Raw genomic sequence first — 16,781 nt, forward strand, 5'->3', positions numbered from 1 at the left:
GAACTGCAGCAGGTGAAGCTTTAACAACCTACAGCATGACCAGAGAGGAAGCTCAGCTTTCAGGGCTGCAAACCCTTCACCAGGTTACCTGAGGACTCACCTATGAACCTGGAAGCTTCCTTACTTTTTTCCAGTTATTTTATTTCAAGGAAGCATTTTTTTTGGGTATAACTTTTAAAGAAGAATCCCTAAGAACAAAATATGATCAAACATAGGTATTACAATCACACAACTCTGCTGTAGCCCAAGCCCCTGCCTTGATTCCACAAGAACCATGACAACTGATACACAGCGTCATGCAAATCACAGCCTTTGCTTATGTTTATTAAGTAGGAAAAATCACCATATGGCTTAGAAGCTTCTATTTTAAACTCAGAAGACTAATAATTAACAAGAATAGAACAGTAGGTTTTAACACAAGTGATTCATTCTTCAGCTACCTAAAACATATTCCCCATTTCCTCTGCTGCGTTGACATACATTTGCTCCATCTAGTGGGAAGCTAATTAAGATATTTCATTTATAATGGAAATACTTGCTAAGCTGTTTAAAAATGGATCGTGAAAAATGAATTAAACCATTGTTCTTTTGCTAGTAATCTTCATAAAGCAAATTATATATGGCTTTATATACAAGCAGTTCATAACTGTGTTTGAAACAGATTCCTAAACATCACCTCAACCTTTGAAAATGAGAAGAGATTAGACCTTGCCTTCTCCCTCTCAACTGCATGTATTAAACAAAAACATCTTTACTGTCAGCCTGGCTAACCTCAAAGGCAGCCAGAGAGGCGCTCTGCGTTTTACCTCTGCGAAAATTCATAATGGCTCGCACTTTTAATAAAGGCCAGAGGAACAAACTGGCCAAGTACAGGCTGCTCACCCTCTCATCAGTCCCTGGAGTGTCGTGGCCTGCCTGTCACTGAGGAAGGCTCTTCACACCATCTCCCAGGTGCTGTGCCCAAGCTGGGCCATTGGCCTTTGGCTGTGGGGCTCAGAGGGCAGTGCCTGCCGGGCTGTGCCGGGCTGGGAACCAGAGGAGCATCCCAGGAGCGTGTCTGAAGGCAGGGCTGCAGGACATCCCATGGCCCTGGGAGCTGCTGGAGCACACACCCAGCACGTGGCAGCAGGCAGGCACCTGCAGCGGGCCCGGCAGCAGGGCTGCCATCCAGCTGGACTGATGCACTCTGCAGGAACGGGCTGACAGCAATCTTCTGAACTCACTGAGGCAAAATGCAAATACTGGCACCTAGACAGGCAGAAGCTACAAACAGAACAAGCTGGGGCTGCCTGACTTTGGAGCAGACCAGCTGAAAAGGACCTTGGGCTCTTGGCACAAAGAACGCTGGGAAGGAGCCAACAGTGTTCCTTGGCAGCAACACACAGCATCCTGGGATGGAGTGAGGTGTGGCAAGATAAATCCACTTCTGAGAACCAGAGCTGAAATTATACTTTAAAACCACATAATAGAGTCTGCCTTCCTACAAAATCTCCCTTCCTCTCCAGGAGCCTCCAATTTTTGTGGAGGAGAGTATATCCCAAAGCCAAAACAAAACTATTTTTTCCAGGCAGATGAAATGCAAGAAAGAAACTGCTCTTGGAATGCATCAACATATTAAAGGTAAAAAAGTACAATGAATATCTCATTTTGGCTCTGTTAAAAACATTTCAGGGCTCAGAACAAACAAGAAACACGAGACAAAAAAAGATAATTCAGAAATCCACAAGAAATGTAGGTTTATCAGATGAATAAAGCCTGAGTAATGGTGGCCCCCTCAGGAAATATTTCTAACATGCCAAATCAATCTGTTTCTGTTACATGAATTATGCTAAATGATCACAATAAAAAAATTCCCTTGGATAGATTAATATATTCCCCAGCAAAAGGTTGCCAATGATAAGTGCATTTCTCAAACTGGAATAGATGAAATTATTAACTACAACCTCAGCATCTGCTCAAGCCTCTTCAGTCTCAAGTGATCCTCTGTACTATCTGAGCTCAAGTAAAACAGATCATCTTTAGAAAAGCCACACAGAGTAAGTCTGTCCATCACAGACCCATGCCCCACTGAGAAATGCACACTGTAATGCACACTCTGCTTCTCAAAGTACGGGTGTCACTGCTGTCATCCTTCCCACACATTCCCACCCAGAACTTGACAATTGTTAAGCACAAATTTCTAGTTTAGAAGCTATTCCTCCCAGACACTCAGACAATGGAGATAAAACCACCCTAGCCATGAATCCTGTATCCATCACTTTCGTTCCTGCTTTTAATTATCAAGAGGCTTCAGATGCTCAGCACACACATCCACCCACCCTCAGCCACTCAGTAACCAATAATGTTCAAGTGAATGATCAGTGCCAGCTGAGATGGAGTTAAGGAACCCATTAAGACCATCATTGTGCAAACCAGCCTTCATATGTCCCAAATCACTAATTTCATTCTGCTTTGGGAGGCTGAGAGCCTTCATTACCAAGCAGACTCTCCAAGCAAAGCAGAATTAAGCACACATAACCCCCAACAGATGCCCCTCAAAGAACACTAGTTTGGGTCTAGCTTCTGAACATATTCTTTACATTATTTTCTTAGAACTTTTGTAGATGCTAAACTTCCTGTTTATATGTGAAATTAATTCTTCCATCTGGGAAGGTTTTGTGAAGAAGTTCTGTGAAAAGTAGTACAGAATCTTCCCCTGTCAGACATCAAATGAGTAAGTTATTCAGATCAGTACTTTGCACATTTTTCACAATATGCAGCTTTGACAGCCTCTTCTGGCCAGTGAAACAGGAGAGACTCAACACAACTCTGTCATATGCCAACAGACTACAAACAGAGATAAAACTGGCACGAAGTCAAACACAAGAGCCTTAATATACATAAAAATTGACAAAAATCTTATGTATGGAATTTGGTTTTCTTCATGTCCACACTGAATCTTCCCCTTGTAGTCAGAGTTTATTCTGTTTCTATCCATTATGAATATGTAACACAGATTTTCTCCAGTCTCATGCAACAACATTTTACATCAGTGAAAACAGCTATCCCATCTTCTCTCCCCTTTGGTTCTCTGTTCCCTGGTCTAATTAGGACTAACACATCTGGTGTTTTTTTCATAAGTCACAATTTCTAATGCTGTGGTCACTGTAGCTGCTAAATCAGAGTGCACTTTCTTAAACAACTAGGGAGTTTTGAAGGTTCTCACTGCTCATTTTGGGACATAAACCCCCACTTCTCTCATTTTTAACTATGGTACTTACAAAGCTGAATTACTGCAACCAACTGTAACTCAGTAAAACTTGCATGGTTGCTTGGGCTGAAATCAGTCTTTCAGACATCTCCAGTATTATCTGACTTGAACAGTAAGTGAACAGCAAGAACTAATAAACCTAAACACAAATTAACCATAAGCAGCCTAAATTTAAACAGTAACTGGCACTGATAGAAATATTTTTATCCCATGGCAATAGATTTTAAAAAATGTACAACAACAGAACAGAATATGGGTACTTTTTTAAAGCAAAGAGAAAAACACATGATACATACTTGCTAGAAAAGCACTAAGAATTACAGGGGAGCACAGGCTAAAGAAGATGCAGCAGCATCACACTGCTGAAAACAAAGGCAGCCAGACTCCTGCAAGTATCTGCAGGCACAAAGACAGCAAACCTTATGAAATATGTCCTCCCTTCAACTGGGACCTGAGCCTCCACTGCAGGTACTGTATCAAGTGCTGGGCACTGCACTTCCCAAAGGAAGGACACAGCTGGAGAGCAGGATCCAACAAGCATCAGCACATGAAAAAAAACCAAAACAAACCCAAACTTTAAGTGTACAGGAAAGAAGCAGGAGATTATCCATCCCTGATGGACATGAAGATGCCATAAGGAGATGTATGGATTGGATTTAAGGATGAACTTTCTAAAGGGAATGGACTAGGACTGACTGCTTGAAGGCACCACCCAGCTGCCAGCTGTGGATATTTCTAAGAACAGGTCTGACAAACGAACACTGGGAATTATTTGAAGTTAATCCTGAGCTACACAGGAGACAGTATTGATAGAGTTAGTTCAGTATCTTTAGAGTACATATTTGATTGCTGCATTTATCTTAGGTCAGATAAAAATCAGAATTTATGCATTAGTTACCCTTTAGAAAGGGGTAAAAAGACTGGTAGCCTGTGGGGAGGCCAGTTTTCAGGCTTTAAAAAAGACAATTCTTACTACCTTAGCATGAGGCATGAGAAGAGAATCTGCATATCCTGTGGGGAGGCCAGTTTTCAGGCCTTAAAAAAGACAATTCTTACACTACCTTAGCATGAGGCATGAGAAGAGAATCTGCATATAAACAACACAAGACAAACTGTAAGGTAAAAGGAGAGAAAACAGAAAAGAAATGAAAAAAGGAGTGGAAGGAAAAGAAATGAAGAGGATACAAAGAAACACGACTGTGTGAGGCAGGACAATGCATAGCTATGCCTGTGATGCAGCACCACGGGTCCTCAAAGAATGCTATGCTACATCTTTGTGGTAAGCTATTTGTATGGGTTGCTAACAGTCCCTGACAGGAATTTCAATTATTCCTCTTACCTTCTCTTTGTGGAGGATGGCATTTTTTAGCAATTAATACTGCTCAACCTTTTTTCTTCCCCAGGCAGTAGATAAATCTCAGAGCTCATCAACATACCCAAGAATAAACAAAAAAGGAGCGGAAATGTATCACAGCCTAAACCCAAACTCTGCCAGGCAGAGGCTGCCTGCCAAAGCCCTGAGCTATCTGGCAATGCCACTGGCTGAGTAGGACTGAACCATGCCATCTCTAAAAGACAGGCTGCAGGTATAGTGCTTGCTGCTGAGCTTTGTGAAAGAGAAATACCAGGAGAAAAAGAAGCTTTTTACTAATGAACTAAACACAAGCTAAAATTTTATCTTAGTTTTACTGTACCAGGTGAGAAATGTGAGAATTTTAGAGGAAGGAAACAGTCCTGTGAGTTATAAATTCAGTATGTTCTACAAATGCATGGTGCAATTTAATATGCCACTTAATAACCCAAACATGGAAACAAGAACAACAATACAGCAGCAACACTATCAGACAGGATGATTTTTTCATTCAGGAAAAAATAACTCCCCTTCTGCAGTTAAAGGACAACCAGGGTGAGTCACCTGATTTCTGACCTGTGAGTTTCCTATGAACTGGATGAGCAAATCAAGCAGCCCAGTCCAAGATGGAGGAAGCTGGAAGATGAAAGGTTTAAGGCTGTATTAACGGAATGGAACCACCAAGAAAAGCCCAAGTTTAGGCATACACAATTTCAGGTTTCATCTCTCTTGGGGACTATTTCAGCAAGAAGTGATAAACTGCAAACCCCAGCATTGGTAAATTAATTCACAATTTCCACTGACATTGCTGTGCTTAAAATCTGGGGAAGTTCTGCTTCTGGCTCCACTTACCAAGGTGACAAGCAGATTTTTTTTGGTTGCCCTCTGAGCAGCCAGACTGAGCTCCACACTCCCATGCATCCAGGGCACTGGTGTGACCTCACATCACTTCAAGCACATAACCCAGGCACTTCAATGGCTTTGCCTTTGTTTGCTGCATTTACCATTCCATCACTAAAACATCAAACAATTATTCATGCCTGTTCTTCATTTGTTGAATGTTAATTAAGTCTCATGCTTGTTTCTTTATGCATTTGGAATGCAGCTTTCTCAAACCCACAGCACTCCAGGATGTATCTGACACGGCCTCTCTGTGGGGCCAGCCAAGCTCCCAGCCATGGCATGCCCTGCTCAGGTGGGATGCCAGACTGGATTCTCACTAGAGCAGAAGGGTCAAATCCCCACTCTGAGAAGACATCAGCAACAAACACACACACAGCTGACATCTGCTGATCTGATTTCCTCCATGCACAAACCACACACTGATCACAAAGTAGGCAAAAGGCAGGCAGAGGTGTGACTAATACAATATACATAGGTATATGTATATTGTATTAATCACAGAAGAAATATGGATGCCAGCCCCCCAGAGAGCTCTGACACCAAGCACTGTGGCCAAGCCTGTGCCTGCCCTGCAAGACTACACAGTCAGCAGTGAGCTCCAGTGTCTGTACAATAATGAGGACAGGATGCCCCTGACGTGGGCTGGCCATGACCCAGCAGAGCAGCCCCAGAGCGGCAGCGAGGGACCAGGCTGCTGGGACGGGCCCCACAGCTGCTCTGGGGACAGGGGCTGCCTGAGGCACGTGCCAGGTGACAAAGCCATTCTCAGGGACACACAGCTGTACCTGTGTGCACCCCCGGGCTGCCACCCTCGCTCTGGATGCTTTCCAGCAGCTCTTTATCCCTCGTGTGGACATACTGCTGTATCCCGACATGGAGCTGTGGGTGGATTTAACACTGTAGCAGATTGCAGGAGATTTCAAAGGCCCAATCACACTGGCCCATGTGATCATTTCTCATGTGCTATTTCATGCTGGACAATCTTCAGCAAGAAGGAAGGCTTCTACTTTCCAAAAGAATTATCTTCACCTTGTTCAATAATCAGGTTTTCTTCTATTTTCTACAATTCTATGCAGACTACTTCATGAAGAACCAGGATCGCAAGGTCACCCCGAGTAACAAACTGATTTTAAATTAATATTACTGCTCCACTTTCCTAATAATTGAAGTACCTGTTACAGCAATTAGTGTGGAGGCCCTTTTGCTGTTTGCTAGGCTACACCAGAGGAACGCTGCAGTAAAACAGCAATTTCAGCCCAATCCATGTGCCAGAGGATGCACAGCACTCCTCTGCTGCAACACACTTCCTTCAGTACTCATATACACTGATTTTGTTGATAATATAATGAAGGGACTCCTCTGTCTCTATTTTAAGAATAGGCTGTAAGTGCCAGGGTTTCTCAGGAAATTAGGCAGCATCAATTTTGTAAACCTCTACAGAATCTTTTCAGATAAACAGGACTCACAGATACCATATTCAACTTGCCAGGCTCAGTGGCGGATTTTTTTTTTTTTCAATTCTCTGAAGAATTTTTTTCCAAGTTTCTTTTTTTGTGAGTCAGTTTCCCTGTTATCACTATGTCTCCTTATGTCCACCTCCCTTCATCAACTGCATTCCAACCCTGAGCACACTTTCAAGGAAACAACCTGGTGCGATTCAAGTTGGCAAGCAATGGTAATTTCAAAAAATGGGAGGAAGCTGTCATTAAAAGCAGAGCCTGAACTCAAATATGCTCATGGAATGCTAAGGAATTCTAAGAACAGAAACCAAAAGAACTCAGAGAAGCAATAAAGAACCAATTAATCCCAAACCTTGTCCACTATCACACTCCTTTATCAGCAGGGACGTGCACAACAAGAGGACCAGATCAGACTCTGCTACAGCAGCATCAAAGCACAGAATGACACAGACCCCAGCACTGCTACCCTACTCTTGTGCCTGCAGAACTCAGATCACAACCTAACACACATCATTCTCATTAGGTTTTGAAGCCCAGTGACATTCTGAACACATCTGTGATGTACCTCATTGCTTTTCTGCACCACACTAAGAAGATCCATCCCACCAGAGAAAAGGTCCCACAGTGATAATGGCAACTGAGAAATTTCAACTAAGCCATGGACCTTACAGATGACTGTGACCAGCAGTGAAGGGAAACACAGGCAGGCCCAGCCTGAGCAAGGAAGATCTCTGAGGCAGAACTGCACCAGCACTGACAGTGCTGGCTGCAGCACCACGGCTACAGCCTGAGCACTCTGTGCTCTGAGAGCTGCAGCCTCCATTCCCAGGCTTGCCTTGGAATCCTCCAGTGAGCCAAGTGGCAGGAGGCATATTTTAATAGAGTATCTGTTATTTGTAACACTTTTACTGTGCTCCCCAGTTTTGGTTCCAGCAATTCAGTCCTTCCCTTTTAACAGCATAATATTCATTCCATCTCTCTGGGAATAGAATTTATATTAGATAGTAAGCACCAAATGGCAAGGAAGGAACACACATCGCTTTTTCTTGCTCTAAGAAAAAAAAACAAAAAAAACCCTCAGCAAAGATTTTAATGTTCCAGAAGAAATACTGTTATGTGCTTAAGTTTCCAATGAGCCACTAAACCAGAGCTATCAAATAATTCTGGAAGCTTCTGTCTTTCTGAACGAGAAGGGTAATTCTGTGAACAATTAAAAGCATAATTATGTGTGACACTTGCAATGTAATTTAATCCCTAGACTGGGAAGAACTGACACTTAAAGTAGTATGTAAGTCAAAACTGTTTATGCCATCCATAAGCACATTGACTCCTGCATGCGACCCAGTAATCCCAGCACTAGGAGAATTCCATGGAAAGCCATGAAGCAATTTGCTGCTGAGGAGCTCTTATTTCACAGCCCTGCATGATGCCTACAGCTGTGTAGTCTGGGCAGAAGACAACAGAGATTTTCCAGGATGGATAACTCACATGGATCTTACAATGGATGCAGTATGCAGTGGACTCTACCGCCACTGTATCTGTATCAGCATTTCTGAAATAATTTCTTATTTCTGCCTGTGTGTACCCATAATGTTTTTTTTCTTTCTTTCTTTTCTTAAACAAAACACAACACAACATCCTTTCCATTAGCTGACACCTAAACTGGAAACCTAAATCAGGCTAAAGAAAATTTCATTTTTAACTGGAAAAGATGGGTCACACATTCCTGTGCTGAATGTAAACAATGAGGCATAACCACAGCCAACAGTAAAGCATTACAGACTAGCAGCAGCATGAAGTGTAGCAAGCAGCTTCCTTTTCTACCTAAGTTTAACACACTATTGCTTTATTTGACCCATCAATTCCCCATTACTGTTGTAATTCTAATAGATAAAATTAAAAAGCAAACAGTGAAGGCATGTCTTGAAAGGAGCCCTGGATAACACTGTGCTTCCACCAGCAGGTCCAGCTGATCTCCTGAGGTCCTTTCCCTGAGTGAGCCCTCTGTGCACACTTCTCTCCTTCTCCTCACTGAGAAGAGCGTGAGACAAGTGAAATATGTGACAGTGAAAAGTAAGGGTTCAAAAGATACTGCAGTATTTCTGCCTTAAAAACAAGGCTCCGTTAACCATAATATTTTGAAAAATTAAAAACCAAGTAGTGTTAAAAAAATTTAAAGCAATCGGGGAATAGCTAGTATGTATTAACATACAGAAACGACAGGTTTGAACATGCACTGCCCAAGCAGGGAGTTCCTGGTACTGCTCCAAATACCCACTCCCATTTATTCCTCTGTGAGTCACCAGGGGTGTGCCTGTGAGCTGCTGCTTTGGAGAGGAAGAAATCTTCCCCACCACACCTGTACACAACACTGGCCTGACAACAGCAAGTGCTTTCTCACAAGCTTATTATAGCTGCAACTAGAGGGAGTCTGCTCCTCCAGCACATCCAGAAGACAGCACAGGAGTTCTACATACTGTTCCTCAGAAGGAGGACAGCTGCTTTTGGCATTCCTCTACCACTGGATGATTTCTCTGTACAGAAATAACAGAACACGTGGATGTGAAAGGACCATTTTGGAATGCACATAGGAAGATAAAGGGGACACTTATTTTTCTAGTCACTGTTCATTTGGTATGTAAAAAAGGACCCAGAATCTAAAATCAGCAATCTCCCTGCAAAGCCTGAGCAAATGACTGGAGCATGGGAATGAGGCAGCAGTCAGAAAGATGTACAAAGAACCAAGAAGTTAAGACCTTTTAATCTCAAAGTGCAGAAATGCAGAAGCACACAAAAGCAGGTAATTTCTCTTGTCTTTTGTTAACAACAACCAAAAAAAAAAAAAATCCACCATTTCCCAACTACCCTGTGGATGGACTCTACTTCTACTTTGTTTAAGCAAAGGGGACCTGAAGAACAGGGAGGAGGGAGAGCCACCCAACCCTGAGTGAAATAATATTTTATCTGTGCCCTGACTTCCCCTCCTGTATCTGAGATGAGAAGGCTAAAGCATGTGCTTTTTTCCTCTTCTGTCTCTCTCCCCTCTATCTGAGATGTGAATACACTATCTGTTTTTAAAATCAATAAACAATCTTTATTTTTACTAACAATTGTTTTTCCCTTGTGGAAACACCTCAGCTTTTAAGAACAGGGGCTTGTTATGGCAACTGGGGCAACTCCAACCTAAAGCTATTTCTTAGGGTAACATCCTGCCCACATGTTAAGACAAATGGATGCAACTTCCAAGGAAAAAACAAGAGGTGGGTATTATTAACAGATAACACTACTGAGCAGCTTTTTACTCTGTAAAGCAACAAAGTCAGCAACACTAGCACTATGAGAACCTGAAGTCATCTGATTTGCTGAATTTAAAGGCCCTAAACTAATGAAACTGAGATCCTTGAGAGTTTGTTACATTGTACATAAACATGAAACAGAAGCAAATCGATATGTATATCTGTTTGCCAGAAAAGAGGGATTTGCTTTGTTTACTTAGGAAGACAAACTCCCCTGGTATTAAATGTAGATTAGCATTTTTGAAAATGTTTGCATGTTAAACTGAAATGTATGCTGAGTGTGTCCCAAAACTGTTCAGCACGGAGCATTTTGGTAAGATATCTGCAAGGCAGAGTCACAATAATAATGACTGACTCTATGATGCTAATACTGATTATAACAAGTATTTGTACATTATGAGAAGGCTTCCCAGGTATACTGTAAAGAACATAGACAATTCATGCCTATTATTGCCTACACTGGACAGGATCTAACCCACTTGGACTACAAAAGTAAAAACAGGCAGAAAACCCTGCAGGTGAAGGATAATTCTGTCATTAGTAAAAGCCATGGTAGAAATTAAACTTAGACACTCACTAACTGGCTGAAAGGTTTTCACCACTTGCTACCTTCCTGTCCTGGAGGTCCATGCTCTAAAAATTCCTGTAACTCTGCTGGGTGTAAGATAATGAATTCTGCTGTGATGTCTCTTACTGAGAGAAATCGAGTGTACTGAAGAACTCAAGCTCTGTTGAGGATGAATTCTCACATTTCTTTAAAACAGAATGAAAAACCATGCCAGATTTGCAACTAACAAAAGAAGTTAAAAACTGAACTCATCCAAGGGTATTCTGAGAAAGTCAAAACATACGAAGAAGCATTCATGCTGTAGACTCTTAAATGTGTACCTAAACTGAGTTTGACTTTCCAAAGGAAATGAAAACACACATTAAAAGACTGTTGGCTAAAGAAACAGGAATATTAGGAAATGATTGGAGGTGCAGGGAGGATCCAGTTGAAATAAAGTATCCAGGTAAGACAGAAAGAAAAACGAATGCTTTGCTTCAGTCTTCAGGGGAGCTGGGGGATGAATATCCCATACATCATGGTGTAGGGAAATCAAGGAACAACGTGCAAAACAAACTCAAAAAGCCTAACACCATAAACCCTTGAGGGAGCCATGCCAGAATTCTGAGAGAAACAGCACAGAGAATACCTATTCAGCAGAAAGAATCTTTAATCAATGCTTTAATGTGCTAAGAACAGCAATTTCAATACACACTCTCCACTTCTCACAAAATTAGAGAACTTGGGTTCCTCAGTCACTGCTTCCATGCACATAAGAATAGTAAGAGCATCTTGCATAGAGGATATGAACCCTTTGCCTTCTTCTTTGTCTCTGTAAAACCTGAATAGCTGCTCACTTGTTTTTCCTCCAAGAAGAACAAAGACTTCTGTGAAACTTTTGAATTGGTGACTTTGTTTCCACGGTTCTTGGTATAATTGTTAGGATGACTATTAGTGCTCTAGTTACCATCAGTTATTATTCTTTTGAAGTCATTCCTTTCCACTGAGTTTATACCCTAATGGGATATTGGTAGCTGTTATTTCAATCCAGCTGTCTCTTATTTTTTAACTAAAACCACCTTCATATAGAAGTTTTTCTAAAAGTTCTACCATTAATCTTAACATTCTGCAGCATTTAATGTCTATTGTCTCAAAACCCACTAACCTGTTTCCTTTTACTTTTCTACATATTTCACATGGCAGAATTGCCTTTAATTGTACTATTAAATCTAATCTATTTCTGTAACATAAATATCCTGATTAAAATGTTATCCAGATAATGTACAAATGCTCCTGTGCAAGATCGAACCCACAAAAGTCACTAAAACACAACAAAAATGAGATCCTTAGAGCAAAAAAATGACTGAGAACTGTGGATACCCTGGATCAACCACCTAGTTATTTCACATCGACAGCTGCCACTGCATCAAGAAGTCCTTTCAAGTGAACAATGAAAAGCATCTTAAGAGGAGCAGCACCCTGATGCTCCAGAGGCATTTCTATTACAGCTCAGCAGTACAACACACTATGTAGCTGCTCTCAAGTGCTGCCTCATACCTTGCAGGACTGCAATGAATGTTTTACATATCTTTAGTTAAGCTTGGACATTAAAATGCATAGCTGGTAATTTCAATTAACAATAGCATTGGGCAGCATTTTACAGTTAAGAATTCTATTTTTAAAAACATTCTTTCTGTGTAATTACATGTTTGAAATGCTTCCTGAGAAACTGATCTGGAGAATTTCTGCTTTTGCTGCCATGTTGAAAAATCACCCCTTGTGAATGAGTAGCCTCATCCATTTACATTTCCCAATTATTTTTGATCACCGAGTTCTCGCCCTGATTCAGCCTGGCAATCAATTCCCTGTAAGCAGCGAGGTGCCGTTCTCTGGCACCAGCAGCATGCTGGCCACAGAACATTTCATTTCCTCATTTTGGCTGCTACGCTAACAGGGCACGTCTGAGTAACCACCAGATCTACTAAAGCTTCTTCCAGGGAACTGGCATTGTCTGGAACGTGTCTAACTAGGAATGCAAACGCATCCTGACTCAGAGAATGAACGCCAGGCTTTGCTCAGCACTCTCTGTGCTGGCAGTCTCTATCTCTAAGGGATGCTGGAGTAGCTGACTAACATTTCACCAAACCTCAAAAAAACATTCCCATGGCTGTAGCTGAACAATGGTATTCATTAAGGAGAAAGCTCACATCCTTTCTAACAATTTTTAACTCTCCTGAGCTCTCATCAGGACTTGCAAAGCCAGGAAGATGGCCCTGACAGAATCCATCCTGTGACTACTGTCCCCTCGGGTACTGGGCAGTGCTCACGATTTCATGGGTGCACAGCTCAGGTACTGCACACTGGGCACGTCCTGGGCCTCGGGCCTGTTACAGCCTCCTCACATCTGAGGCTTTTCCCCTCATATTACCGTTCTGAGTGACTGTCCACATACACACACCCCTACAGAGCACTCGAAGGAAATACAGCTCCCTGCAGAGCTGTGTCTGCCTCCTCCGAGAACCTGACTGAAGCCATGTTACACTCCTCAGTGCATTTCCCAGTTCCCCAAAAGGCAAAACTCCAGAAGGAAATACACAGTCATGACCATGGAATTCAAGCCTAAGATGACTGGACATAAAGAAGACTCTTACCTCACTGAGAAACAGAAACAACTTTGTAACCTTAGAAGACCCAAGAGCCTCTGAGTCACTGAGGGAGGGATGAGAAGCACAGGCATTAAATGAAGCTTATCTAGAAAAAAATGAGAAGTCCTAATGCAAAGTTTTTAGCCTGTGCTCACTGACACAGGAACTGAACTGAAGAACTAACGAAGCATCACCCACAATTTGGTGTGTTTGGTTTGGACCTCTATGCAGCTCACAAACTCTTACTGCTATGGGACACACGCTGGATGTTTCAGGGTCTGTCTCTAGTATACAAGAGCTTCCTAACTCACAACTGCAGAAAGGATGATGCCTTGTAATCATTTTGCACATTTGAATTCCTACTTTGCCTTACACACTACAACATGTTAAGACTAATGTTCCTCACCTTAGAATGGCTTTGGTTGGAAGGGACCTTTAAAGGCCAGCGAGTCCAACACCCTGCAATGAGCAGGTCAGTTTGCTCAGAGCCCCCTGCAGCCCAGCCTGGAATGCTTCCAGGGACGGGCCTCTACTGCCTCGCTGGGCAACCTGTGCCAGTGTTTCACTGGCACTCACAATGTAATGAGTTTCTTCCTTTTATCCACCTAAATCTCTCCTCTTTCATTTAAAATCATTACCCCTTGCCCTATCACAACAGGTCCTACTAGAAAGCCTGTTCTCATCTTATTTATAAGCCCCTGTAAGCACCCAAGGGCTGCAGTACGGCCTCCACAGAGACTTCTCCAGCCCAAAGAGCCCCAGCTGTTCCTCGTGGGAGAGGTGCTCCATCCCTCCCATCACTTCTGTGCCTCCTCTGGACCCACTGCAACATTCCCTGTCCTTCCTGTGCTGGGAGCCCAGAGCTGGAGGAGCTCTGCAGGAGAGGTCTCACCGAAATGGAGCAGAGCAGCACACCCACCTCCCGTGACCTGCAGGTCAGGCTGGGCTGTGATGGGTTTTATTCACAAGAAAAGGAATCTGCTTCTTACTATGTTCTCAACTGCAAAGTCAGTGCAGAAGACAAACTTCGTTTGAAAAATCTATCTATATTGTTATTAATGCTTAATCTTATTTTAAAATGAAATTGCTGAACATACAGACACTGCAGCTCAGTTGTTTACCATTCTTTATGAAGATATTTAGGAGAAATTCTGCATCTGACAAAATTCTGGTTTAAATTTTAAAAACAAGCTGCTCTGATTCAGTTTCTGAACCTAAGGAAAACCACAAGCGTAAGTGCAGTGATTGTAATTGTGTAGCACAAAGAAATCAGGCTGAGTCTTCTGGTGCAAGGCTGACAGAACTTGATACAGGAACATCAGAATCATCTGGAAATACTCTCTCTCCTACATCCCACAGGATAAAGCTGAAGAACTACTACAAGATTTGGCTTTGTAGCTGCAAGTTAGTAATTAATAAAGTGAATGAAGCTCTTTACCAGCCAAACAAAACTACATATTTTTAAAGAAGTAAAGACATTTTAGTGCAACATTCTGATGTGGTACTCAATGCAGTTCTAGACTTCTGGAGTTACAATCACACATTTCACTGTAACCCAAATTTCCCAGGCCAGTTCAACCTGGATATGAGCTTGGGGACATTTATCACACACACAGTTCTGAATGCTCCCAAAGATGCCCTGACATCCTGACTTATCTCAGGCATCAGTATGAAAAGAACAAACTCCAAACTTACCCGAATCATCATGACAGAGCACCTGATGTTGTGAATCGTATCATACACCTTCTTGGAAATGTCAACAAACTGGTTGTCATCAAACAGATGCATTGTGTTCTTGCCTAAGCTCTCCAATGCAATATTTACTTGACTAATAAACTCTGGAATCACTATTAAAAAGAAAAACAAAACAAAATTCAGTAAGCAGAAAAGAACATGTATTTTTTTTTCTTTTTGGCAAAATGCCTGACATTGATAAAAACTTTATTTTCTGAAAAGCATTACAGTAATAGTGCAATCACTTTTAAGTAAGAATACATTTTTAGTTTTTATCACACTTATAATAAAATGCCCACAGTAAGCACATAAGCTGTGGGTGGTTGTACATTACTACAAAGAAGAAAGAAATTTTAAAAGGTGAGGTGGGGAAGCAGATGTGAAAATTTGTTGGTCATTTCAATAGCTATTTTACCCAAATAATCAGGATGAACAACCTGGTTTAAACTTGGAACCACTGCTGAACAGACTTCTACTATTTCCAACTCTGCTTTCAGTCTGAATGGAGATGTAACCAGCAGAAGATTGATGCTTATTCTCCAGATGAGGAGGGCCAACAGCTGTAACCCGAATTTACCAGGGCAATGTAGCTTGTTTGATTGAATCAAACAAACTGTGCATTTTGAGTCCGTCTGATTTTAACCTGTGCTTTACCCAGAATGGCCTGGGCATTTTCTTCTGATGCCCCAGGGCCCTACTCTGCACAGTGACCTGGCAGCACTGTATCTCCCTCAACCCTCCACACCAATCTGAAGCTAAGGAAACCTAGCACAGAATATGGAAGGAATGCAGATGGAAAATCAATCACACACACAGAAGGACCTCAAAAAAGCCCAGACCAATTAATTTCCTGTCACATGGAGTCTGAGGACATAGAAGAAACAAATGCAAAAGGATAAAACTCAACTTGTGTAATATTCAATAGGAGTAACAAACCTCATGGTACTAAAGCTCTCTCTCTGGCAATGTGTTGCTCCCAAACACTAATATTGTTTGTGTTCCACCCTCTACTCCACAATTCCACACTGTGCAATTCACAAATTCCTAACACATGAAAGCACTGCTACTACTAATACAATTAATGTGGAACATTCCAGGCAAATCTTGAAGTAAATAATAAATCTGTAGGCAGACAAAGCTTCAGCTGAAGACAACCAGATTTCTGAATTAGAAAACCTGGCAACTTAATACTTTAGTATTAAGTAGGAAAGGTGCCCCAATAATGCTTTCCTCCCTAACTTTGATTAGGAGACCCACATAGCCCTTGGAGACAGTTAAATTAATTCTCCAATTACAGTAACTTCACTGTCTTTGAGCTAACAACTGGTTGGCACTTAATTTGAAAAACAGGGTATTTAAAATAAGTGCTACCCTCTTCAGAATATCACTGGAATTGTATCACCTTTAAAAAGGTCAGTGGAAAGATTTATAATAGTACAGAAAAAATACAAGGTACATTTTTCACTTGCAATCACATAAAATAATTAAGGAGAACAAGTGCCTATTTATTGCTTAAAAAAAAAAAATAAAGTACCACCACTGAGTGAGAACTTTTCATCATTTTGTAATGGTTTTCTTTTTTGTTAAACAAAGAC

At 41.7% G+C, this 16,781-nt stretch overlaps 1 protein-coding gene across 3 annotated transcripts in view; it reads right to left on the bottom strand.

Annotated features, from left to right (window-relative positions):
- Positions 1 to 16,781, bottom strand: part of CTNNA3 (catenin alpha 3) — a 426,086-nt gene that overhangs the window by 66,058 nt on the left and 343,247 nt on the right. For all 3 annotated transcript variants that reach the window (XM_041427252.1, XM_041427251.1, XM_041427254.1), the window contains one exon: positions 15,148 to 15,299. In XM_041427252.1, coding sequence (XP_041283186.1) covers positions 15,148 to 15,299 — 152 coding nt within the window. The remainder of the gene's footprint in view (positions 1 to 15,147; positions 15,300 to 16,781) is intronic.

This window comes from Onychostruthus taczanowskii, unplaced genomic scaffold (assembly GCF_017590055.1).
Source record: "Onychostruthus taczanowskii isolate IOZ18803 unplaced genomic scaffold, ASM1759005v1 scaffold98, whole genome shotgun sequence".
Lineage (NCBI taxonomy): Eukaryota > Metazoa > Chordata > Aves > Passeriformes > Passeridae > Onychostruthus > Onychostruthus taczanowskii.